This window comes from Phyllobates terribilis, unplaced genomic scaffold (assembly GCF_046119375.1).
Source record: "Phyllobates terribilis strain yellow unplaced genomic scaffold, ASM4611937v1 Scaffold_11__3_contigs__length_659146591, whole genome shotgun sequence".
Lineage (NCBI taxonomy): Eukaryota > Metazoa > Chordata > Amphibia > Anura > Dendrobatidae > Phyllobates > Phyllobates terribilis.
The window spans coordinates 648,909,072-648,935,985 of record NW_027362771.1 but is presented as its reverse complement, the minus strand read 5'-3'; the positions used below and the strand labels follow the sequence as shown (position 1 = coordinate 648,935,985).

General features: G+C 57.4%; 1 protein-coding gene and 1 long non-coding RNA gene across 3 annotated transcripts; one reads left to right on the top strand and one right to left on the bottom strand.

Moving 5' to 3' along the window:
• The first annotated feature begins 17,385 nt into the window (after positions 1 to 17,385).
• Positions 17,386 to 20,058, top strand: LOC141165474 (uncharacterized). Its single transcript, XR_012251161.1, has 3 exons — positions 17,386 to 17,544; positions 19,615 to 19,707; positions 19,839 to 20,058. It is a non-coding gene; the product is annotated as an uncharacterized lncRNA (long non-coding RNA).
• A 1,739-nt stretch (positions 20,059 to 21,797) lies between these two features.
• Positions 21,798 to 26,616, bottom strand: MEPCE (methylphosphate capping enzyme). Of its 2 annotated transcripts, none has more exons than XM_073651075.1 (5): positions 26,477 to 26,616; positions 24,739 to 26,227; positions 23,116 to 23,334; positions 22,341 to 22,467; positions 21,798 to 21,921 (listed from the first exon to the last, which is right to left on the bottom strand). In XM_073651075.1, exons 2-5 carry the CDS (start codon positions 26,071 to 26,073, stop codon positions 21,839 to 21,841), a joined length of 1,764 nt encoding a protein of 587 aa, XP_073507176.1. In that variant the 5' UTR covers positions 26,074 to 26,227; positions 26,477 to 26,616; the 3' UTR covers positions 21,798 to 21,838. The 2 variants fall into 2 exon arrangements, with proteins under 2 accessions (XP_073507176.1, XP_073507177.1); XM_073651076.1 differs by having other exon boundaries at positions 26,369 to 26,516.
• Positions 26,617 to 26,914: the final 298 nt, after the last annotated feature.

Genomic DNA, 26,914 nt, shown 5'->3' with positions numbered 1-26,914 from the left:
GCTGCAGTACCAGTGCTGGGCACCAGATGTCATAGCACAGGTCATGTGACAGGAGGCTGCAGTACCAGTGCTGGCCACCAGATGTCATAGCACAGCTCATGTGACAGGAGGTTGCAGTACCAGTGCTGGCCACCAGATGTCATAGCACAGCTCATGTGACAGGAGGCTGCAGTACCAGTGCTGGCCACTAGATGTCATAGCACAGCTCATGTGACAGGAGGCTGCAGTACCAGTACTGGCCACTTGATGTCATAGCACAGCTCATGGGACAGGAGGCTGCAGTACCAGTGCTGGCCACCAGATGTCATAGCACAGCTCATGTGACAGGATGCTGCAGTACCAGTACTGGCCACGAGATGTCATAGCACAGCTCATGTGACAGGAGGTTGCATTACCAGTGCTGGCCACCAGATGTCATAGCACAGCTCATGTGACAGGAGGCTGCAGTACCAGTGCTGGCCTCCAGATGTCAATGCACAGCTCATGTGACAGGAGGCTGCAGTACCAGTGCTGGCCACTAGATGTCATAGCACAGCTCATGTGACAGGAGGCTGCAGTACCAGTGCTGGCCACCAGATGTCATAGCACAGCTCATGTGACAGGAGGCTGCAGTACCAGTGCTGACCACTAGATATCATAGCACAGCTCATGTGACAGGAGGCTGCAGTACCAGTGCTGACCACTAGATATCATAGCACAGCTCATGGGACAGGAGGCTGCAGTACCAGTACTGGCCACCAGATGTCATAGCACAGCTCATGTGACAGGAGGTTGCAGTACCATTGCTGGCCACTAGATGTCATAGCACAGCTCATGTGACAGGAGACTGCAGTACCAGTGCGGCGACTTGATGTCATAGCACAGCTCATGTGACAGGAGGCTGCAGTACCAGTACTGGCCCCGAGATGTCATAGCACAGCTCATGTGACAGGAGGCTGCAGTACCAGTGCTGGCCACCAGATGTCATAGCACAGCTCATGTGACAGGAGGTTGCAGTACCAGTGCTGGCCACCAGATGTCATAGCACAGCTCATGTGACAGGAGACTGCAGTACCAGTGCTGGCCACTAGATGTCATAGCACAGCTCATGTGACAGGAGGCTGCAGTACCAGTACTGGCCACTAGATGTCATACCACAGCTCATGGGACAGGAGGCTGCAGTACCAGTGCTGGCCACCAGATGTCATAGCACAGCTCATGTGACAGGATGCTGCAGTACCAGTGCTGGCCACTAGATGTCAGCACAGCTCATGTGACAGGAGGCTGCAGTACCAGTGCTGGCCACTAGATGTCATAGCACAGCTCATGTGACAGGAGGCTGCAGCACCAGTACAGGCCACCAGATGTCATATCACAGCTCATTTGACAGGAGGCTGCAGTACCAGTGCTAACCACTAGATGTCATAGCACAGCTCATGTGACAGGAGGCTGCAGTACCAGTGCTGGCCACTAGATGTCAGCACAGCTCATGTGACAGGAGGCTGCAGTACCAGTGCTGGCCACTAGATGTCATAGCACAGCTCATGTGACAGGAGGCTGCAGTACCAGTGCTGGCCACTAGATGTAATAGCACAGCTCATGTGACAGGAGGCTGCAGTACCAGTGCTGACCACTAGATGTCAGCACAGCTCATGTGACAGGAGGCTGCAGTACCAGAACTGGCCACCAGATGTCATAGCACAGCTCATGTGACAGGAGGCTGCAGTACCAGTGCTGACCACTAGATGTCAGCACAGCTCATGTGACAGGAGGCTGCAGTACCAGTGCTGGCCACTAGATGTCATAGCACAGCTCATGTGACAGGAGGCTGCAGTACCAGTGCTGACCACTAGATGTCATAGCACAGCTCAAGTGACAGGAGGCTGCAGTACCAGTGCTGGCCACTAGATGTCATAGCAAAGCGCATGTGACAGGAGGCTGCAGTACCAGTACTGGCCACGAGATGTCATAGCACAGCTCAAGTGACAGGAGGCTGCAGGACCAGTGCTGACCACTAGATGTCATAGCACAGCTCATGTGACAGAAGGCTGCAGTACCAGTGCTGGCCACTAGATGTCAAAGCACAGCTCATGTGACAGGAGACTGCACTACCAGTGCTGACCACTAGATATCATAGCACAGCTCATGTGACAGGAGGCTGCAGTACCAGTACTGGCCACTAGATGTCATAGCACAGCTCATGTGACAGGAGGCTGCAGAACCAGAACTGGCCACTAGATGTCATAGCACAGCTCATGTGACAGGAGGCTGCAGTACCAGAACTGGCCACTAGATGTCATAGAACAGCTCATGTGACAGGAGGCTGCAGTACCAGTACTGGCCACTAGATGTCATAGCACAGCTCATGTGACAGGAGGCTGCAGTACCAGTACTGGCCACCAGATGTCATAGCACAGCTCATGTGACAGGAGGCTGCAGTACCAGTACTGGCCACCAGATGTCATAGCACAGCGCATGTGACAGGAGGCTGCAGTACCAGTACTGGCCACTAGATATCATAGCACAGCTCATGTGACAGGATGCTGCAATACCAGTGCTGGCCACTAGATGTCATAGCACAGCGCATGTGACAGGAGGCTGCAGTACCAGTACTAGCCACTAGATGTCATAGCACAGCGCATGTGACAGGAGGCTGCAGTACCAGTACTGGCCACCAGATGTCATAGCACAGCTCATGGGACAGGAGGCTGCAGTACCAGTGCTGGCCAGCAGATGTCATAGCACAGCTCATGTGACAGGATGCTGCAGTACCAGTGCTGACCACTAGATGTCATAGCACAGCTCATGTGACAGGAGGCTGCAGTACCAGTGCTGGCCACTAGATATCATAGCACAGCTCATGTGACAGAAGGCTGCAGTACCAGTGCTGGCCACCAGAAGTCATAGCACAGCGCATGTGACAGGAGGCTGCAGTACCAGTGCTGGCCACCAGATGTCATAGCACAGCTCATGTGACAGGAGGCTGCAGTACCAGTGCTGACCACTAGATGTCATAGCACAGCTCATGTGACAGGATGCTGCAGTACCAGTGCGGGCCACCAGATGTCAGCACAGCTCATGTGACAGGAGGCTGCAGTACCAGTACTGGTCACCAGATGTCATAGCACAGCGCATGTGACAGTAGGCTGCAGTACCAGTACTGGCCACTAGATGTCATAGCACAGCTCATGGGACAGGAGGCTGCAGTACCAGTGCTGGCCACCAGATGTCATAGCACAGCTCATGTGACAAGATGCTGCAGTACCAGTGCTGGCCACTAGATGTCAGCACAGCTCATGTGACAGGAGGCTGCAGTACCAGTGCTGGCCACTAGATGTCATAGCACAGCTCATGTGACAGGAGGCTACAGAACCAGTACAGGCCACCCGATGTCATATCACAGCTCATTTGACAGGAGGCTGCAGTACCAGTGCTAACCACTAGATGTCATAGCACAGCTCATGTGACAGGAGGCTGCAGTAACAGTGCTGGCCACTAGATGTCATAGCACAGCGCATGTGACAGGAGGCTGCAGTACCAGTGCTGGCCACTAGATGTCAGCACAGCTCATGTGACAGGAGGCTGCAGGACCAGTGCTGGCCACTAGATGTCATAGCACAGCTCATGTGACAGGAGGCTGCAGTACCAGTGCTGGCCACTAGATGTAATAGCACAGCTCATGTGACAGGAGGCTGCAGTACCAGTGCTGACCACTAGATGTCAGCACAGCTCATGTGACAGGAGGCTGCAGTACCAGAACTGGCCACCAGATATCATAGCACAGCTCATATGATAGGAGGCTGCAGTACCAGTGCTGACCACGAGATGTCAGCACAGCTCATGTGACAGGAGGCTGCAGTACCAGAACTAGCCACCAGATGTCATAGCACAGCTCATGTGACAGGAGGTTGCAGTACCAGTGCTGGCCACTAGATGTCATAGCACAGCTCATGTGACAGGAGACTGCAGTACCAGTGCTGGCCACTAGATGTCATAGCACAGCTCATGTGACAGGAGGCTGCAGTACCAGTGCTGGCCAACAGATGTCATAGCACAGCTCATGTGACAGGAGGCTGCAGTACCAGTGCTGGCCACCAGATGTCATAGCACAGCTCATGTGACAGGAGGTTGCAGTACCAGTGCTGGCCACCAGATGTCATAGCACAGCTCATGTGACAGGAGGCTGCAGTACCAGTGCTGGCCACTAGATGTCATAGCACAGCTCATGTGACAGGAGGCTGCAGTACCAGTACTGGCCACTTGATGTCATAGCACAGCTCATGGGACAGGAGGCTGCAGTACCAGAGCTGGCCACCAGATGTCATAGCACAGCTCATGTGACAGGATGCTGCAGTACCAGTACTGGCCACGAGATGTCATAGCACAGCTCATGTGACAGGAGGTTGCAGTACCAGTGCTGGCCACCAGATGTCATAGCACAGCTCATGTGACAGGAGACTGCAGTACCAGTGCTGGCCACTAGATGTCATAGCACAGCTCATGTGACAGGAGGCTGCAGTACCAGTACTGGCCACTAGATGTCATAGCACAGCGCATGGGACAGGAGGCTGCAGTACCAGTGCTGGCCACCAGATGTCATAGCACAGCTCATGTGACAGGATGCTGCAGTACCAGTGCTGGCCACTAGATGTCAGCACAGCTCATGTGACAGGAGGCTGCAGTACCAGTGCTGGCCACTAGATGTCATAGCACAGCTCATGTGACAGGAGGCTGCAGTACCAGTGCTGACCACTAGATGTCATAGCACAGCTCATGTGACAGGAGGCTGTAGTACCAGCGCTGACCACTAGACATCACAGCACATCTCATGTGACAGGAAGCTGCAGTACCAGTGCTGGCCACTAGATATCATAGCACAGCTCAAGTGACAGGAGGCTGCAGTACCAGTACTGGCCACGAGATATCATAGCACAGCTCAAGTGACAGGAGGCTGCAGTACCAGTGCTGGCCACTAGATGTCATAGCAAAGCGCATGTGACAGGAGGCTGCAGTACCAGTACTGGCCACGAGATATCATAGCACAGCTCAAGTGACAGGAGGCTGCAGTACCAGTGCTGGCCACTAGATGTCATAGCAAAGCGCATGTGACAGGAGGCTGCAGTACCAGTACTGGCCACGAGATGTCATAGCACAGCTCAAGTGACAGGAGGCTGCAGTACCAGTGCTGACCACTAGATGTCATAGCACAGCTCATGTGACAGAAGGCTGCAGTACCAGTGCTGGCCACTAGATGTCAAAGCACAGCTCATGTGACAGGAGACTGCACTACCAGTGCTGACCACTAGATATCATAGCACAGTTCATGTGACAGGAGGCTGCAGTACCAGTACTGGCCACTAGATGTCATAGCACAGCTCATGTGACAGGAGGCTGCAGTACCAGAACTGGCCACTAGATGTCATAGCACAGCTCATGTGACAGGAGGCTGCAGTACCAGAACTGGCCACTAGATGTCATAGGACAGCTCATGTGACAGGAGGCTGCAGTACCAGTACTGGCCACTAGATGTCATAGCACAGCTCATGTGACAAGAGGCTGCAGTACCAGTACTGGCCACCAGATGTCATAGCACAGCTCATGTGACAGGAGGCTGCAGTACCAGTGCTGGCCACGAGATGTCATAGCACAGCTCATGTGACAGTAGGCTGCAGTACCAGTACTGGCCACTAGATGTCATAGCACAGCTCATGTGACAAGAGGCTGCAGTACCAGTGCTGGCCATTAGATGTCATAGCACAGCTCATGTGACAGGAGGCTGCAGTACCAGTGCTGGCCATTAGATGTCATAGCACAGCTCATGTGACAGGAGGCTGCAGTACCAGTGCTGGCCATTAGATGTCATAGCACAGCTCATGTGACAGGAGGCTGCAGTACCAGTACTGGCCACCAGATGTCATAGCACAGCTCATGTGACAGGAGGCTGCAGTACCAGTGCTGGCCACTAGATGTCATAGCACAGCTCATGTGACAGGAGGCTGCAGTACCAGTGCTGGCCACTAGATATCATAGCACAGCTCATGTGACAGGAGGCTGCAGTACCAGTGCTGACCACTAGATATCATAGCACAGCTCATGGGACAGGAGGCTGCAGTACCAGTGCTGGCCACGAGATGTCATAGCACAGCTCATGTGACAGGAGGCTGCAGTACCAGTACTGGCCACTAGATGTCATAGCACAGCTCATGTGACAGGAGGCTGCAGTACCAGTGCTGGCCATTAGATGTCATAGCACAGCTCATGTGACAGGAGGCTGCAGTACCAGTGCTGGCCATTAGATGTCATAGCACAGCTCATGTGACAGGAGGCTGCAGTACCAGTACTGGCCACCAGATGTCATAGCACAGCTCATGTGACAGGAGGCTGCAGTACCAGTGCTGGCCACTAGATGTCATAGCACAGCTCATGTGACAGGAGGCTGCAGTACCAGTGCTGGCCACTAGATATCATAGCACAGCTCATGTGACAGGAGGCTGCAGTACCAGTGCTGACCACTAGATATCATAGCACAGCTCATGGGACAGGAGGCTGCAGTACCAGTACTGGCCACCAGATGTCATAGCACAGCTCATGTGACAGGAGGCTGCAGTACCAGTGCTGACCACTAGATGTCATAGCACAGCTCATGTGACAGGAGGCTGCAGTACCAGTGCTGACCACTAGATATCATAGCACAGCTCATGGGACAGGAGGCTGCAGTACCAGTACTGGCCACCAGATGTCATAGCACAGCTCATGTGACAGGAGGCTGCAGTACCAGTGCTGACCACTACATGTCATAGCACAGCTCATGTGACAGTAGGCTGCAGTACCAGTACTGACCACTAGATGTCATAGCACAGCTCATGTGACAGGAGGTGGCAATACCAGTACTGGCCAGTAGATGTCATAGCACAGCTCATGTGACAGGAGGCTGCAGTACCAGTGCTGGCCACTAGATGTCATAGCACAGCTCATGTGACAGGAGGCTGCAGTACCAGTGCTGGTCACCAGATGTCATAGCACAGCTCATGTGACAGGAGGCTGCAGTACCAGTGCTGACCACTAGATATCATAGCACAGCTCATGGGACAGGAGGCTGCAGTACCAGTACTGGCCACCAGATGTCATAGCACAGCTCATGTGACAGGAGGTTGCAGTACCAGTGCTGGCCACTAGATGTCATAGCACAGTTCATGTGACAGGAGACTGCAGTACCAGTGCTGGCCACTAGATGTCATAGCACAGCTCATGTGACAGGAGGCTGCAGTACCAGTACTGGCCACCAGATGTCATAGCACAGCTAATGTGACAGGTGGCTGCAGTACCAGTGCTGGCCACCAGATGTCATAGCACAGCTCTTGTAACAGGAGGCTGCAGTACCAGTGCTGGCCACCAGATGTCATAGCACAGCTCATGTGACAGGAGGTTGCAGTACCAGTGCTGGCCACCAGATGTCATCGCACAGCTCATGTGACAGGAGGCTGCAGTACCAGTGCTGGCCACTAGATGTCATAGCACAGCTCATGTGACAGGAGGCTGCAGTACCAGTACTGGCCACTTGATTTCATAGCACAGCTCATGGGACAGGAGGCTGCAGTACCAGTGCTGGCCACCAGATGTCATAGCACAGCTCATGTGACAGGATGCTGCAGTACCAGTACTGGCCACGAGATGTCATAGCACAGCTCATGTGACAGGAGGTTGCATTACCAGTGCTGGCCACCAGATGTCATAGCACAGCTCATGTGACAGGAGGCTGCAGTACCAGTGCTGGCCACCAGATGTCATAGCACAGCTCATGTGACAGGAGGCTGCAGTACCAGTGCTGGCCTCCAGATGTCAATGCACAGCTCATGTGACAGGAGGCTGCAGTACCAGTGCTGGCCACTAGATGTCATAGCACAGCTCATGTGACAGGAGGCTGCAGTACCAGTGCTGGCCACCAGATGTCATAGCACAGCTCATGTGACAGGAGGCTGCAGTACCAGTGCTGACCACAAGATATCATACCACAGTTCATGTGACAGGAGGCTGCAGTACCAGTGCTGACCACTAGATATCATAGCACAGCTCATGGGACAGGAGGCTGCAGTACCATTACTGGCCACCAGATGTCATAGCACAGCTCATGTGACAGGAGGTTGCAGTACCAGTGCTGGCCACTAGATGTCATAGCACAGCTCATGTGACAGGAGACTGCAGTACCAGTGCAGCGACGAGATGTCATAGCACAGCTCATGTGACAGGAGGCTGCAGTACCAGTACTGGCCACGAGATGTCATAGCACAGCTCATGTGACAGGAGGCTGCAGTACCAGTGCTGGCCACCAGATGTCATAGCACAGCTCATGTGACAGGAGGTTGCAGTACCAGTGCTGGCCACCAGATGTCATAGCACAGCTCATGTGACAGGAGACTGCAGTACCAGTGCTGGCCACTAGATGTCATAGCACAGCTCATGTGACAGGAGGCTGCAGTACCAGTACTGGCCACTAGATGGCATAGCACAGCTCATGGGACAGGAGGCTGCAGTACCAGTGCTGGCCACCAGATGTCATAGCACAGCTCATGTGACAGGATGCTGCAGTACCAGTGCTGGCCACTAGATGTCAGCACAGCTCATGAGACAGGAGGCTGCAGTACCAGTGCTGGCCACTAGATGTCATAGCACAGCTCATGTGACAGGAGGCTGCAGCACCAGTACAGGCCACCAGATGTCATATCACAGCTCATTTGACAGGAGGCTGCAGTACCAGTGCTAACCACTAGATGTCATAGCACAGCTCATGTGACAGGAGGCTGCAGTAACAGTGCTGGCCAATAGATGTCATAGCACAGCGCATGTGACAGGAGGCTGCAGTACCAGTGCTGGCCACTAGATGTCAGCACAGCTCATGTGACAGGAGGCTGCAGTACCAGTGCTGGCCACTAGATGTCATAGCACAGCTCATGTGACAGGAGGCTGCAGTACCAGTGCTGGCCACTAGATGTAATAGCACAGCTCATGTGACAGGAGGCTGCAGTACCAGTGCTGACCACTAGATGTCAGCACAGCTCATGTGACAGGAGGCTGCAGTACCAGAACTGGCCACCAGATATCATAGCACAGCTCATGTGATAGGAGGCTGCAGTACCAGTGCTGACCACTAGATGTCAGCACAGCTCATGTGACAGGAGGCTGCAGTACCAGAACTGGCCACCAGATGTCATAGCACAGGTCATGTGACAGGAGGCTGCAGTACCAGTGCTGACCACTAGATGTCAGCACAGCTCATGTGACAGGAGGCTGCAGTACCAGTGCTGGCCACTAGATGTCATAGCACAGCTCATGTGACAGGAGGCTGCAGTACTAGTGCTGACCACTAGATGTCATAGCACAGTTCATGTGACAGGAGGCTGTAGTACCAGTGCTGACCACTAGATATCACAGCACAGCTCAAGTGACAGGAGGCTGCAGTACCAGTGCTGGCCACTAGATGTCATAGCAAAGCGCATGTGACAGGAGGCTGCAGTACCAGTACTGGCCACGAGATGTCATAGCACAGCTCAAGTGACAGGAGGCTGCAGTACCAGTGCTGACCACTAGATGTCATAGCACAGCTCATGTGACAGAAGGCTGCAGTACCAGTACTGGCCACGAGATGTCATAGCACAGCTCATGTGACAGGAGGCTGCAGTACCAGTGCTGACCACTAGATGTCATAGCACAGCTCATGTGACAGGAGGCTGCAGTACCAGTGCTGACCACTAGATGTCATAGCACAGCTCATGTGACAGGAGGCTGCAGTACCAGTGATGACCACCAGATGTCATAGCACAGCTCATGTGACAGGAGGTTGCAGTACCAGTGCTGGCCACTAGATGTCATAGCACAGCTCATGTGACAGGAGACTGCACTACCAGTGCTGACCACTAGATATCATAGCACAGCTCATGTGACAGGAGGCTGTAGTACCAATGCTGACCACTAGATGTCATAGCACAGCTCATGTGACAGGAGGCTGCAGTACCAGTACTGGCCACTAGATGTCATAGCACAGCTCATGTGACAGGAGGCTGCAGTACCAGTGCTGATCACTAGATGTCATAGCACAGCTCATGTGACAGGAGGCTGCAGTACCAGTACTGGCCACCAGATGTCATAGCACAGCTCATGTGACAGGAGGCTGCAGTACCAGAACTGGCCACTAGATGTCATAGCACAGCTCATGTGACAGGAGGCTGCAGTACCAGAACTGGCCACTAGATGTCATAGGACAGCTCATGTGACAGGAGGCTGCAGTACCAGTACTGGCCACTAGATGTCATAGCACAGCTCATGTGACAGGAGGCTGCAGTACCAGTACTGGCCACCAGATGTCATAGCACAGCTCATGTGACAGGAGGCTGCAGTACCAGTACTGGCCACCAGATGTCATAGCACAGCGCATGTGACAGGAGGCTGCAGTACCAGTACTGGCCACTAGATATCATAGCACAGCTCATGTGACAGGATTCTGCAGTACCAGTGCTGGCCACTAGATGTCATAGCACAGCGCATGTGACAGGAGGCTGCAGTACCAGTACTGGCCACTAGATGTCATAGCACAGCGCATGTGACAGGAGGCTGCAGTACCAGTACTGGCCACCAGATGTCATAGCACAGCTCATGGGACAGGAGGCTGCAGTACCAGTGCTGGCCACCAGATGTCATAGCACAGCTCATGTGACAGGATGCTGCAGTACCAGTGCTGACCTCTAGATGTCATAGCACAGCTCATGTGACAGGAGGCTGCAGTACCAGTGCTGGCCACTAGATATCATAACACAGCTCATGTGACAGAAGGCTGCAGTACCAGTGCTGGCCACCAGATGTCAGAGCACAGCGCATGTGACAGGAGGCTGCAGTACCAGTTCTGGCCACCAGATGTCATAGCACAGCTCATGTGACAGGAGGCTGCAGTACCAGTGCTGACCACTAGATGTCATAGCACAGCTCATGTGACAGGATGCTGCAGTACCAGTGGGGGCCACCAGATGTCAGCACAGCTCATGTGACAGGAGGCTGCAGTACCAGTACTGGCCACCAGATGTCATAGCACAGCGCATGTGACAGGAGGCTGCAGTACCAGTACTGGCCACTAGATGTCATAGCACAGCTCATGTGACAGAAGGCTGCAGTACCAGTGCTGGCCACCAGATGTCATAGCACAGCTCATGTGACAGGAGGCTGCAGTACCAGTGCTGACCACTAGATGTCATAGCACAGCTCATGTGACAGGAGGCTGTAGTACCAGTGCTGACCACTAGATGTCATAGCACAGCTCATGTGACAGGAGGTTGCAGTACCAGTGCTGGCCACTAGATGTCATAGCACAGCTCATGTGACAGGAGGCTGCAGTACCAGTGCTGGCCACTAGATATCATAGCACAGCTCATGTGACAGGAGGCTGCAGTACCAGTGCTGACCACTAGATGTCATAGCACAGCTCATGTGACAGGAGGCTGCAGTACCAGTGCTGATCACTAGATGTCATAGCACAGCTCATGTGACAGGAGGCTGCAGTACCAGTACTGGCCACTAGATGTCATAGCACAGCTCATGTGACAGGAGGCTGCAGTACCAGTGCTGGCCACTAGATGTCATAGCACAGCTCATGTGACAGGAGGCTGCAGTACCAGTGCTGATCACTAGATGTCATAGCACAGCTCATGTGACAGGAGGCTGCAGTACCAGTACTGGCCACTAGATGTCATAGCACAGCTCATGTGACAGGAGGCTGCAGTACCAGTGCTGGCCACCAGATGTCATAGCACAGCTCATGTGACAGGAGGTTGCAGTACCAGTGCTGGCCACTAGATGTCATAGCACAGCTCATGTGACAGGAGGCTGCAGTACCAGTGCTGGCCACTAGATGTCATAGCACAGCTCATGTGACAGGAGGCTGCAGTACCAGTGCTGATCACTAGATGTCATAGCACAGCTCATGTGACAGGAGGCTGCAGTACCAGTACTGGCCACTAGATGTCATAGCACAGCTCATGTGACAGGAGGCTGCAGTACCAGTGCTGGCCACCAGATGTCATAGCACAGCTCATGTGACAGGAGGTTGCAGTACCAGTGCTGGCCACCAGATGTCATAGCACAGCTCATGTGACAGGAGGCTGCAGTACCAGTGCTGGCCACTAGATGTCATAGCACAGCTCATGTGACAGGAGGCTGCAGTACCAGTGCTGGCCACGAGATGTCATAGCACAGCTCATGTGACAGGAGGCTGCAGTACCAGTACTGGCCACTAGATGTCATAGCACAGCTCATGTGACAGGAGGCTGCAGTACCAGTACTGGCCACCAGATGTCATAGCACAGCTCATGTGACAGGAGGTTGCAGTACCAGTGCTGGCCACTACATGTCATAGCACAGCTCATGTGACAGGATGCTGCAGTACCAGTGCTGGCCACTAGATGTCATAGCAAAGCGCATGTGACAGGAGGCTGCAGTACCAGTGCTGGCCACTAGATGTCATAGCAAAGCGCATGTGACAGGAGGCTGCAGTACCAGTGCTGGCCACTAGATGTCATAGCAAAGCGCATGTGACAGGAGGCTGCAGTACCAGTGCTGGCCACTAGATGTCATAGCAAAGCGCATGTGACAGGAGGCTGTAGTACCAGTGCTGACCACTAGATGTCATAGCACAGCTCATGTGACAGGAGGCTGCAGTACCAGTGCTGGCCACTAGATGTCATAGCACAGCTTATGTGACAGGAGGCTGCAGTACCAGTGCTGGCCACTAGATATCATAGCACAGCTCATGTGACAGGAGGCTGCAGTACCAGTGCTGACCACTAGATGTCATAGCACAGCTCATGTGACAGGAGGCTGCAGTACCATTGCTGATCACTAGATGTCATAGCACAGCTCATGTGACAGGAGGCTGCAGTACCAGTACTGGTCACCAGATGTCATAGCACAGCTCATGTGACAGGAGGCTGCAGTACCAGAACTGGCCACTAGATGTCATAGCACAGCTCATGTGACAGGAGGCTGCAGTACCAGTGCTGATCACTAGATGTCATAGCACAGCTCATGTGACAGGAGGCTGCAGTACCAGTACTGGCCACCAGATGTCATAGCACAGCTCATGTGACAGGAGGCTGCAGTACCAGAACTGGCCACTAGATGTCATAGCACAGCTCATGTGACAGGAGGCTGCAGTACCAGAACTGGCCACTAGATGTCATAGGACAGCTCATGTGACAGGAGGCTGTAGTACCAGTACTGGCCACTAGATGTCATAGCACAGCTCATGTGACAGGAGGCTGCAGTACCAGTACTGGCCACCAGATGTCATAGCACAGCTCATGTGACAGGAGGCTGCAGTACCAGTACTGGCCACCAGATGTCATAGCACAGCGCATGTGACAGGAGGCTGCAGTACCAGTACTGGCCACTAGATATCATAGCACAGCTCATGTGACAGGATTCTGCAGTACCAGTGCTGGCCACTAGATGTCATAGCACAGCGCATGTGACAGGAGGCTGCAGTACCAGTACTGGCCACTAGATGTCATAGCACAGCGCATGTGACAGGAGGCTGCAGTACCAGTACTGGCCACCAGATGTCATAGCACAGCTCATGGGACAGGAGGCTGCAGTACCAGTGCTGGCCACCAGATGTCATAGCACAGCTCATGTGACAGGATGCTGCAGTACCAGTGCTGACCACTAGATGTCATAGCACAGCTCATGTGACAGGAGGCTGCAGTACCAGTGCTGGCCACTAGATATCATAACACAGCTCATGTGACAGAAGGCTGCAGTACCAGTGCTGGCCACCAGATGTCAGAGCACAGCGCATGTGACAGGAGGCTGCAGTACCAGTTCTGGCCACCAGATGTCATAGCACAGCTCATGTGACAGGAGGCTGCAGTACCAGTGCTGACCACTAGATGTCATAGCACAGCTCATGTGACAGGATGCTGCAGTACCAGTGCGGGCCACCAGATGTCAGCACAGCTCTTGTGACAGGAGGCTGCAGTACCAGTACTGGCCACCAGATGTCATAGCACAGCGCATGTGACAGGAGGCTGCAGTACCAGTACTGGCCACTAGATGTCATAGCACAGCTCATGTGACAGAAGGCTGCAGTACCAGTGCTGGCCACCAGATGTCATAGCACAGCTCATGTGACAGGAGGCTGCAGTACCAGTGCTGACCACTAGATGTCATAGCACAGCTCATGTGACAGGAGGCTGCAGTACCATTGCTGATCACTAGATGTCATAGCACAGCTCATGTGACAGGAGGCTGCAGTACCAGTACTGGCCACCAGATGTCATAGCACAGCTCATGTGACAGGAGGCTGCAGTACCAGAACTGGCCACTAGATGTCATAGCACAGCTCATGTGACAGGAGGCTGCAGTACCAGTGCTGATCACTAGATGTCATAGCACAGCTCATGTGACAGGAGGCTGCAGTACCAGTACTGGCCACCAGATGTCATAGCACAGCTCATGTGACAGGAGGCTGCAGTACCAGAACTGGCCACTAGATGTCATAGCACAGCTCATGTGACAGGAGGCTGCAGTACCAGAACTGGCCACTAGATGTCATAGGACAGCTCATGTGACAGGAGGCTGTAGTACCAGTACTGGCCACTAGATGTCATAGCACAGCTCATGTGACAGGAGGCTGCAGTACCAGTACTGGCCACCAGATGTCATAGCACAGCTCATGTGACAGGAGGCTGCAGTACCAGAACTGGCCACTAGATGTCATAGCACAGCTCATGTGACAGGAGGCTGCAGTACCAGAACTGGCCACTAGATGTCATAGGACAGCTCATGTGACAGGAGGCTGTAGTACCAGTACTGGCCACTAGATGTCATAGCACAGCTCATGTGACAGGAGGCTGCAGTACCAGTGCTGACCACTAGATGTCATAGCACAGCTCATGTGACAGGATGCTGCAGTACCAGTGCGGGCCACCAGATGTCAGCACAGCTCTTGTGACAGGAGGCTGCAGTACCAGTACTGGCCACCAGATGTCATAGCACAGCGCATGTGACAGGAGGCTGCAGTACCAGTACTGGCCACTAGATGTCATAGCACAGCTCATGTGACAGGAGGCTGCAGTACCAGTGCTGATCACTAGATGTCATGGCACAGCTCATGTGACAGGAGGCTGCAGTACCAGTACTGGCCACTAGATGTCATAGCACAGCTCATGTGACAGGAGGCTGCAGTACCAGTGCTGGCCACCAGATGTCATAGCACAGCTCATGTGACAGGAGGTTGCAGTACCAGTGCTGGCCACCAGATGTCATAGCACAGCTCATGTGACAGGAGGCTGCAGTACCAGTGCTGGCCACTAGATGTCATAGCACAGCTCATGTGACAGGAGGCTGCAGTACCAGTGCTGGCCACGAGATGTCATAGCACAGCTCATGTGACAGGAGGCTGCAGTACCAGTACTGGCCACTAGATGTCATAGCACAGCTCATGTGACAGGAGGCTGCAGTACCAGTGCTGACCACTACATGTCATAGCACAGCTCATGTGACAGGAGGCTGCAGTACCAGTACTGGCCACCAGATGTCATAGCACAGCTCATGTGACAGGAGGTTGCAGTACCAGTGCTGGCCACTACATGTCATAGCACAGCTCATGTGACAGGATGCTGCAGTACCAGTGCTGGCCACTAGATGTCATAGCAAAGCGCATGTGACAGGAGGCTGCAGTACCAGTGCTGGCCACTAGATGTCATAGCAAAGCGCATGTGACAGGAGGCTGCAGTACCAGTGCTGGCCACTAGATGTCATAGCAAAGCGCATGTGACAGGAGGCTGTAGTACCAGTGCTGACCACTAGATGTCATAGCACAGCTCATGTGACAGGAGGCTGCAGTACCAGTGCTGGCCACTAGATGTCATAGCACAGCTCATGTGACAGGAGGCTGCAGTACCAGTGCTGGCCACTAGATATCATAGCACAGCTCATGTGACAGGAGGCTGCAGTACCAGTGCTGACCACTAGATGTCATAGCACAGCTCATGTGACAGGAGGCTGCGGTACCAGTGCTGGCCACTAGATGTCATAGCACAGCTTATGTGACAGGAGGCTGCAGTACCAGTGCTGATCACTAGATGTCATAGCACAGCTCATGTGACAGGAGGTTGCAGTACCAGTGCTGGCCACTAGATGTCATAGCACAGCTCATGTGACAGGAGGCTGCAGTACCAGTGCTGATCACTAGATGTCATAGCACAGCTCATGTGACAGGAGGCTGCAGTACCAGTGCTGGCCACGAGATGTCATAGCACAGCTCATGTGACAGGAGGCTGCAGTACCAGTACTGGCCACTAGATGTCATAGCACAGCTCATGTGACAGGAGGCTGCAGTACCAGTACTGGCCACTACATGTCATAGCACAGCTCATGTGACAGGAAGCTGCAGTACCAGTGCTGGCCACTAGATGTCATAGCAAAGCGCATGTGACAGGAGGCTGCAGTAACAGTGCTGGCCACTAGATGTCATAGCACAGCACATGTGATAGGAGGCTGCAGTACCAGTGCTGGTCACTAGATGTCATAGCACAGCTCATGGGACAGGAGGCTGCAGTACCAGTACTGGCCACTAGATGTCATAGCACAGCTCATGTGACAGGAGGCTGCAGTACCAGTACTGGCCACCAGATGTCATAGCACAGCTCATGTGACAGGAGGCTGCAGTACCAGTGCTGGCCACCAGATGTCATAGCACAGCTCATGTGACAGGAGGCTGCAGTACCAGTGCTGGCCACTAGATGTCATAGCACAGCTCATGTGACAGGAGGCTGCAGTACCAGTGCTGGCCACCAGATGTCATTGCACAGCGCATGTGACAGGAGGCTGCAGTACCAGTGCTGGCCACGAGATGTCATAGCACAGCTCATGTGACAGGAGGCTGCAGTACCAGTGCTGGCCACGAGATGTCATAGCACAGCTCATGTGACAGGAGGCTGCAGTACCAGTGCTGGCCACGAGATGTCATAGCACAGCGCATGTGACAGGAGGCTGCAGTACTAGTACTGGCCACGAGATGTCATAGCACAGCTCATGTGACAGGAGGCTGCAGTACCAGTGCTGGCCACTAGATGTCATAGCACAGCTCATGTGACAGGAGGCTGCAGTACCAATGCTGGCCACTAGATGTCATAGCACAGCGCATGTGACAGGAGGCTGCAGTACTAGTACTGGCCACGAGATGTCATAGCACAGCTCATGTGACAGGAGGTTGCAGTACCAGTGCTGGCCACTAGATGTCAGGGTAGCACAGCTCAGTTGACACTGACTGCGGAGTTCCAGTATCGCACTCAAGATGGCAGCACAAGAACAGCAGAGGCTGTAGTACTGGCAATTGCCCCTAGATGTCAGTGGATCTGATGAAAGTATAAATTACAAGGAAGAGACCTCAGTGCGAGCGCGCCTGCGCCAGGAAGCAGCTGATGTGGCGCGCGGGATGCCGGGAACTGTAGTTTGGCGGGAAAGATGGAGAAAGCCGCGTTTGAGAAACAGCGAGAAATTCAGGTGGAGAAAATCCAGGAGGTGAATCACGTGACTGACCCTGCTGCACCGCATGCCACCCCACCTGTACACACACCCTGCTGCACCGCATGCCACCCCACCTGTACACACACCCTGCTGCACCGCATGCCACCCCACCTGTACACACACCCTGCTGCACCGCATGCCACCCCACCTGTACAACACCCTGCTGCACCGCATGCCACCCCACCTGTACAATATACCCTGCTGCACCGCATGCCACCCCACCTGTACACACACCCTGCTGCACCGCATGCCACCCCACCTGTACAACACACTGCTGCACCGCATGCCACCCCACCTGTACAATATACCCTGCTGCACCGCATGCCACCCCACCTGTACAACACACCCTGCTGCACCGCATGCCACCCCACCTGTACACACACCCTGCTGCACCGCATGCCACCCCACCTGTACACACACCCTGCTGCACCGCATGCCACCCCACCTGTACACACACCCTGCTGCACCGCATGCCACCCCACCTGTACACACACCCTGCTGCACCGCATGCCACCCCACCTGTACACACACCCTGCTGCACCGCATGCCACCCCACCTGTACACACACCCTGCTGCACCGCATGCCACCCCACCTGTACAACACACCCTGCTGCACCGCATGCCACCCCACCTGTACAACACACCCTGCTGCACCGCATGCCACCCCACCTGTACAATATACCCTGCTGCACCGCATGCCACCCCACCTGTACAACACACCCTGCTGCACCGCATGCCACCCCACCTGTACAACACACCCTGCTGCACCGCATGCCACCCCACCTGTACACACACCCTGCTGCACCGCATGCCACCCCACCTGTACACACACCCTGCTGCACCGCATGCCACCCCACCTGTACACACACCCTGCTGCACCGCATGCCACCCCACCTGTACACACACCCTGCTGCACCGCATGCCACCCCACCTGTACACACACCCTGCTGCACCGCATGCCACCCCACCTGTACAACACACCCTGCTGCACAGCATGCCACCCCACCTGTACAACACACTGCATGCCACCCCACCTGTACAACACACCCTGCTGCACCGCATGCCACCCCACCTGTACAACACACCCTGCTGCACCGCATGCCACCCCACCTGTACAACACACCCTGCTGCACAGCATGCCACCCCACCTGTACAACACACTGCATGCCACCCCACCTGTACAACACACCCTGCTGCACCGCATGCCACCCCACCTGTACAACACACTCTGCTGCACCGCATGCCACCCCACCTGTACAACACACCCTGCTGCACCGCATGCCACCCACCTGTACAACACACCCTGCTGCACCGCATGCCACCCCACCTGTACAACACACCCTGCTGCACCGCATGCCACCCCACCTGTACAACACACCCTGCTGCACCGCATGCCACCCCACCTGTACAACACACCCTGCTGCACCGCATGCCACCCCACCTGTACACACACCCTGCTGCACCGCATGCCACCCCACCTGTACACACACCCTGCTGCACCGCATGCCACCCCACCTGTACACACACACCCTGCTGCACCGCATGCCACCCCACCTGTACACACACCCTGCTGCACCGCATGCCACCCCACCTGTACGATACACCCTGCTGCACCGCATGCCACCCCACCTGTACACACACCCTGCTGCACCGCATGCCACCCCACCTGTACACACACCCTGCTGCACCGCATGCCACCCCACCTGTACACACACCCTGCTGCACCGCATGCCACCCCACCTGTACACACACCCTGCTGCACCGCATGCCACCCCACCTGTACACACACCCTGCTGCACCGCACGCCACCCCACCTGTACAACACACCCTGCTGCACCGCATGCCACCCCACCTGTACACACACCCTGCTGCACCGCATGCCACCCCACCTGTACAACACACCCTGCTGCACCGCATGCCACCCCACCTGTACACACACCCTGCTGCACCGCATGCCACCCCACCTGTACAACACACCCTGCTGCACCGCATGCCACCCCACCTGTACACACACCCTGCTGCACCGCATGCCACCCCACCTGTATGATTTCTCTTCTTTCTCAGAGATTATTAGAAGCCTCTGACCTGATGTCGGCTCTAAACCAGAATATGGAGGAAAGGACGGGGCGACTGGGCGAGAGCGCAGCACTGGCCGAGGTAAGCCCCGCCCCCTGCAGGGTGAGAGATAGGAGGGAGCTGCGGCCCCGCCCCCTGCAGGGTGAGAGATACGTGTTGTGGCCCCGCCCCCTGCAGGGTGATGTGCTGTCACTGGCTGTTTCTCTCCCCAGGTTTGGCTGCAGTTTCGCCGGCGGATCGTTCACCTCTCGGGCATTGCGGGCAGCAGTCAGTGAGGCCGGGGGTCTCCTGCCGTCCTCCGGGGTCTTCTTCGTTAACAGTGTGGATTTTCCAAGATGGTTTCCTGTGGCACGGAAGAGGGCGGGGCTATATAGAGGGCGTGGCTATTGACATCATCGCTCCTTCCAGTAATAAAGCTCATTGATATTCACATCTGGGGGTCACTTACTTTAGCTGCTGTGCAGTAGCCGGTGGCTCGGCCTCTGTACTGGGGGCGCAGGGGGTCCCGCTCTGCCGCCATCTTCCTGGTGACTCCGCTGGCTGAGAATAGTTGGATGTTTTGTAGTTTTGCTGTTGGTCACTAGGTGGCAGCACCACGCTGTTACTCACTTTACTGCATGCTGCGATACAGAGCGGTGAGTGGACGGTAACGGCTCCGCTCTCCCTCCCTGCTGTGTGTGGCCTGCAGGTGGCACTGAGCCTCACTCCATTCCTACAGCTGCTGACAGTCGCCCCCTGGAGGACGTTCTCACTGCACAGTGACCACACCGCCTGTAACCCTGGGAATGATGGCAGCATGCTGGGAGTTGTGGTTTTGGGAGTCAGTGGCTGCTGCCTGCAGTTATCAGCCACTCGGTGCTGTCTCCCAGCATGCCTCACCTGTACTGTTTGTATTGTCAAGAAGAGCTTAGCTGTGGCTGCCCCTCCCCCTTGCAGGCAGGACCCTTCAGGAAACTTTATTGACCATGTAGAATGACATGACGGCGAGGGGCCGGGCGGCGCGGGGCCTGACGGCGAGGGGCCGGGCGGCGCGGGGCCGGGCGGCGCGGGGCCTGACGGCGAGGGGCCGGGCGGCGCGGGGCCTGACGGCGAGGGGCCGGGCGGCGCGGGGCCTGACGGCGAGGGGCCGGGCGGCGCGGGGCCTGACGGCGAGGGGCCGGGCGGCGCGGGGCCTGACGGCGAGGGGCCGGGCGGCGCGGGGCCTGACGGCGAGGGGCCGGGCGGCGCGGGGCCTGACGGCGAGGGGCCGGGCGGCGCGGGGCCGGGCGGCGAGGGGCCGGGCGGCGCGGGGCCGGGCGGCGAGGGGCCGGGCGGCGAGGGGCCGGGCGGCGCGGGGCCGGGCGGCGAGGGGCCGGGCGGCGCGGGGCCGGGCGGCGAGGGGCCGGGCGGCGAGGGGCCGGGCGGCGCGGGGCCGGACGGCGAGGGGCCGGGCGGCGCGGGGCCTGACGGCGAGGGGCCGGGCGGCGCGGGGCCTGACGGCGAGGGGCCGGGCGGCGCGGGGCCTGACGGCGAGGGGCCGGGCGGCGCGGGGCCTGACGGCGAGGGGCCGGGCGGCGCGGGGCCTGACGGCGAGGGGCCGGGCGGCGCGGGGCCTGACGGCGAGGGGCCGGGCGGCGCGGGGCCTGACGGCGAGGGGCCGGGCGGCGCGGGGCCTGACGGCGAGGGGCCGGGCGGCGCGGGGCCTGACGGCGCGGGGCCTGACGGCGAGGGGCCGGGCGGCGCGGGGCCGGGCGGCGCGGGGCCTGACGGCGCGGGGCCGGGCGGCGAGGGGCCTGACGGCGCGGGGCCGGGCGGCGCGGGGCCTGACGGCGAGGGGCCGGGCGGCGCGGGGCCTGACGGCGAGGTGCCGGGCGGCGCGGGGCCGGGCGGAGAGGAGCCGGGCGGAGAGGAGCCTGACGGCGAGGGGCCGGGCGGCGCTGACGGCGAGGGGCCGGGCGGAGAGGAGCCTGACTGCGAGGCGCCGGGCGGCGCTGACGGCGAGGGGCCAGGCGGAGAGGAGCCTGACGGCGAGGGGCCAGGCGGAGAGGAGCCTGACGGCGAGGGGCCGGGCGGCGCTGACAATGAGGACGAGCCGCGTCATAGAACAGCTTTATATTCTGCAAATCTTTCTCCAACAGCAAAGAAAACCCCGAAACGGCGAAGATTAAAAAATAAACTCTCCCCTCCCCCCCACCCCCAAACAATACAAAAGAAGGCTCCATAGAAATGTCCTCTAACCCTGGACAGCAGCAGAGGTGGGGGGCGGCTCCTCCCAGACCCCCGCCTTGTGGAAAGCGTAGACGGACCGCCGGAACCCTGCAGGGAAAAAAGAAACAAGGGCTGACACATTGTAACGCTGCAGCCCCAGGACAGCACCCCCCACACCACAAGAGACCCCCAGGGTCAGCCCCGGGACCATCACGCAGGAGGAGCAAATGTGCAGAGGTTTGGAGGGGGCACAGGATGGCGCAAAAGGTTTAGGCAGGCGCGAAATAAACCCTGCCGGAAATAGAAGGGTTAAAAGCTAACGAAATGTAAATCCCACCAATATCCGGCGGCGGCGACCACAGCCCCCCCGTCACCGGAGCAGCCACTGAGGGGATTTACTTTTCTAAAACATTTTAATCAATTAATAAAATGTAGCGGCTGCTGCAGAGCCGGGACAGGAGCGTCGGTCCGCCGGGGCCGCGTGTGGGCCGTAGCGGTCAGTAGCAGCTCGGTGGCGCACTCCTCACCTTTAGCGGAGGTGCACGGTGTAGCGAGGAGCTCGTAGCTGGAGAATCCGACCTCGGAGGACACGAGGTACGAGGTGAAGAGCTCCGGCCTCAGCGAGATCTTACAGTAGTTCCTGTAGATGGCTTCCTGCAAGAGAGGCGCGGGTTACTGCCGAACTAACCCCCCCGAGCCTGCGTCACTCGTCCTCCCCCGCCATCAGTCGCCCGGCCCTCACATACAGTCAGCTTCTTCCTCTTGCCGTACGAGGACCAGGGCTGCGGCTCCAGGATCAGGACGCCCCCGGCCCTCAGTCACCTGGCCCTCCCCCGGTCCTCAGTCACCCGGCCCTCACATACCGTCAGCTTCTTCCTCTTGCCGTACGAGGACCAGGGCTGCGGCTCCAGGATTAGGACGCCCGGCCGGCCCTCCCCCGGTCCTCAGTCGCCCGGCCGGCCCTCCCTCCCCCGGTCCTCAGTCGCCCGGCCGGCCCTCCCCCGGTCCTCAGTCACCCGGCCCTCACATACCGTCAGCTTCTTCCTCTTGCCGTACGAGGACCAGGGCTGCGGCTCCAGGATCAGGACGCCCCCGGCCCTCAGTCACCCGGCCCTCCCCCGGTCCTCAGTCACCCAGCCCTCACATACCGTCAGCTTCTTCCTCTTGCCGTACGAGGACCAGGGCTGCGGCTCCAGGATCAGGACGCCCCCGGCCCTCCCCCGGTCCTCAGTCACCCAGCTCTGCCCCGGTCCTCAGTCACCCGGCCCTCCCCCGGTCCTCAGTCACCCGGCCCTCACATACCGTCAGCTTCTTCCTCTTGCCGTACGAGGACCAGGGCTGCGGCTCCAGGATCAGGACGCCCCCGGGCCGGAGGTGTCGGTACATTCTCCGGAACATTCTCTTCAGGCCGTCGTCGCCCCAGTTCAGGTGGATCCATTTGGTGACGCTCAGGCACATGATGACGTCGTACTCCGGCCTCTGCACGTCCACCAGCTCCTCCCGATCCAACACATAGTTACCCTGCCAGAACAGTCATGGGGTCAACATAGGAGAGAACACAGGCCCCCCCCACCCATGTAATCAGGGAGCCTCTCTGTGACCCCTTTAATGGCCCCTACATAATCTGCAAGACCCCCGCCCCGTCATCAGGGAGTGTCCCTGTATGACCCCGTCCATAGCTCCTCCACCCCGTGCCCCCTCCTATATGACCCCCAGTGCGCCTCCTCCCCATGCGGACTCTGTGTAGGGGCAGCCCCCACGGCTCCTATATAATAGTGGATTGGGGGGGCTGCGTCTCATGACTATAGGAGAAGCTGGGGCTATAATTAAGGCCCTGAGCCCAGCGTCTGGGGAGGGACCACAAGTCCCAGCCGCCCGCTCTGTAACATCGGCCAGCAGGCACTAGCTGATGTACAGGAGTAGCCCCCCCCCACCCGACGGGATCAACGGTGTCCGGAGCCACTGCTCACCCTCTAGGTGTAGGGGGGGGGGGGGGGGCAGGATTACCAGCGTATATATATGTGTGTGTGGGAAGATTACCTGTATATATATGTGTGTGTGGGGGGAGGGATTACCTGCGTATATATGTGGGGTGTGGGGGGGCAGGATTACCTGCGTATATATGTGGGGGGGGGCAGGATTACAGGCGTATATATGGGGGGGCAGGATTACAGGCGTATATATGTGGGGGGGCAGGATTACAGGCGTATATATGGGGGGGCAGGATTACAGGCGTATATATGGGGGGGGCAGGATTACAGGCGTATACGTATATGGGGCGGGGGGGGCAGGATTACAGGAGCACGGGATGGGGGCAGGATTACCTGCGTATATATGTGGGGTGTGGGCGGCAGGATTACCTGCGTATATATGTGGGGGGGGGCAGGATTACCTGCGTATATATGTGGGGGGGGGGGCAGGATTACAGGCGTATATATGGGGGGGGACAGGATTACAGGCGTATACGTATATGGGGCGGGGGGGCAGGATTACAGACGTATATGGGGCGGGGGGGGCAGGATTACAGGCGCACTATTGGGGCAGGATTACAAACGTATATGGGGCGGGGGGGCAGGATTACAGGCGCACGGGATGGGGGCAGGATTGCAGACGTATATGGGAGGGGGGGCAGGATCACAGGCGTATATGCGGTGGGTGGGGCCAGGATTGCAGGCGCATATGGGGCGGGGGGGGGCAGGATTACAGGCGCACGGGATGGGGGCAGGATTACAGGCGTATATGGGGCGGGGGGGGGCAGGATTACAGGCGCACGAGATGGGGGCAGGATCACAGGCGTATATGGGGGGCCCAGGATTACATTCGACCTGAAACTTCTGCCCCTGGGAAGAGGGGAGGGGGGTTGGCGAGCGCCATGTTTATTCCCTCACCCCATAGCACTGACCCGTCTGCCGGGAGCGCTCTCACCTTCACGAACACCACGTTGTGTGGAAACGCGTGGCTCTCGTCCTGGCTCTTCTGCCCGGCGGAGCGGGGAATGCTGGGAGCAGCTATGGGCCCTCGGGTCGCGGCCAGCGCTGCGGGGAAGCCGCCGACCCTGGAGGACTGTGACAGGTAATGTCGGATGTTCTGCCGGGCGGCCTGTATCAGTGATCCATCAATGTCCAATCCCACTATCTGCGCCGGCTCCAGCTTCAGGGCCACGCTCAGCGTCAGGTGCCCCACGTTACACCCAATGTCCAGCACGGCCTTCCCCCGGAACCACTCCGGTCTCAGTGCCCGTAGCCGTGGGTCATCCGAGTGCGATGGGTTCCGGTAGCCGTAATAACGGCAGTAATTACCAAACTGAAAACGGTTTTTGTCCTTGCCCTTAGAGTGGGACCCCCGACAAGGGGCCCTGGGGGCCTCGGCGCCACCCTGTGGCCTCACGGCCGTCACCACACTTGCTAAGTTCTTGCCCTTCTCGGGGCTACCTTGCCTTCCCTCCGATCTGCTGGAGGTCCTCCTCCTCTTGCGGCTGCGAGATGTTGGCGCAGCGGAGGCGTGGGCGGCCGGTGCGGACCCGTCTGTGGCTTCGCTCTCCAGGGCAGGTAACGGCACCACTTCATCCCGGCAGTTTATGGTGGTGTTCAGCTCGTATGGTCGGAGCTCCTCGGGCACGGGTTCGGCCTCTGCCTTGTTGGCGATGTCCATGGGGCAGTGATGGCGGTGCCGGTGCCGTTTCCGGCCACTTTTCAGCGGGGACAGCAGCAGTTCTACGTCTCCAGACCCGGTATTAAGGCTCAGCGGGTCCGTCAGATCCTTGGGAATCAGAATCTCCACTGGATCGCGATTGCGGGACGGCAGCGGAGAAGACTTTGGCGTCTCGGCGTTCAGCGTCCGGTTCACCTCCTCGTCCAGGAGGCTGTTCAGGTTCAGGGGGTCGAATATGTTACCACCCAAGAGGAATTTGGAGGGGAGGACGGGGTCGCAGTCTGAGTTGACCCGTCTACGACGCTTGAACGGGGTGGGATGCTTGAAGCCAATGTTGAAGCTGTTGCGTCTCTTTCCTTGGAAACCGTTTCGAGGGCCCCGCGGTGGGAGCTGCTCCAGCCCCTCTTTAACGCCTCGGGTCTGGGAATCGGCTGGCGGGGGAGGGGCAGGAGCCAGAAAAGTCTTTTCGGCATCACGTCCACCGACTTCCACAGCCTGCTGCAAGGTTTGGGAGGAGGACGCCATCTCTAGCAGAACCTGCATGGGGGCGTCCGGGGTCACGAGACTTCCAGCGTCCAGATATGTGGTGACAGAAGTATCGGTCCACATTCACAGCCCCGCACCACACACCGGGGCTCCGCAGGGGCCCATCAGTCCGGCACAGCTGACTCCTGGGGGAGGGACATGCACAGACCACGCCCACTGTAAGACACACCCCTGAGTAACTCCTCTCACAAGATGTCACAAGTGCGACGAGCGGCGCCTGGAAGAGAAAAGTGAGAAGTTATCTCCAGCTCCTGCAGTAAGTTCCCTGCTGAGGACACAACACGACGTGAGGTGAAGTTACAGGCGAACACCCAACTCCCACAACCTCCCCAACCCGCAGCGGCCGCTGACTACTGACCGAAATGGCGGGGGAGCCTTCTTATTTATACTCCCTCCGCTGGACACGCCCCACCACCTCAGCCCAATCGCGATGCTTCGCTCTAACTGCTACACAGCGCATGCGTACCGTTGACCACGCCCCTAAGCGCACCAAAACCTCGGGAAGAGAGCAAGCGAGTCTGTGTGCGACTTCTCGTCGTGCGCGCAGTTATATAGGCGACCATTACTCCGCCCACAGCCCCGACGTCACGACGACCCAGGCCCCCTTTCCTGCTGAGTTTTCATCACGTGATAAAGACTGAAGGACACAAGTAGCCAATAATAAGGTGAGATAAGAGGATCCGCCCCCAGATTTAGGCCAATCAGAAACGTAAACATTGTGCAAGTTGCCCCCAGCGTCGCCCGTGTTATCCGGGAGTGTGGTCGGCTCCCCGGGACCGGCACGTAGCCGCCTGCACCGCGACAATTAGCGCCTCACTCCTTACCGCCGGGACGTCCGGCTGCAAGTCCCAGTGCTCCCGCTGATTGGGATCGAGCGGAGAAATGGCGCCAGGCGCAGTGTGGG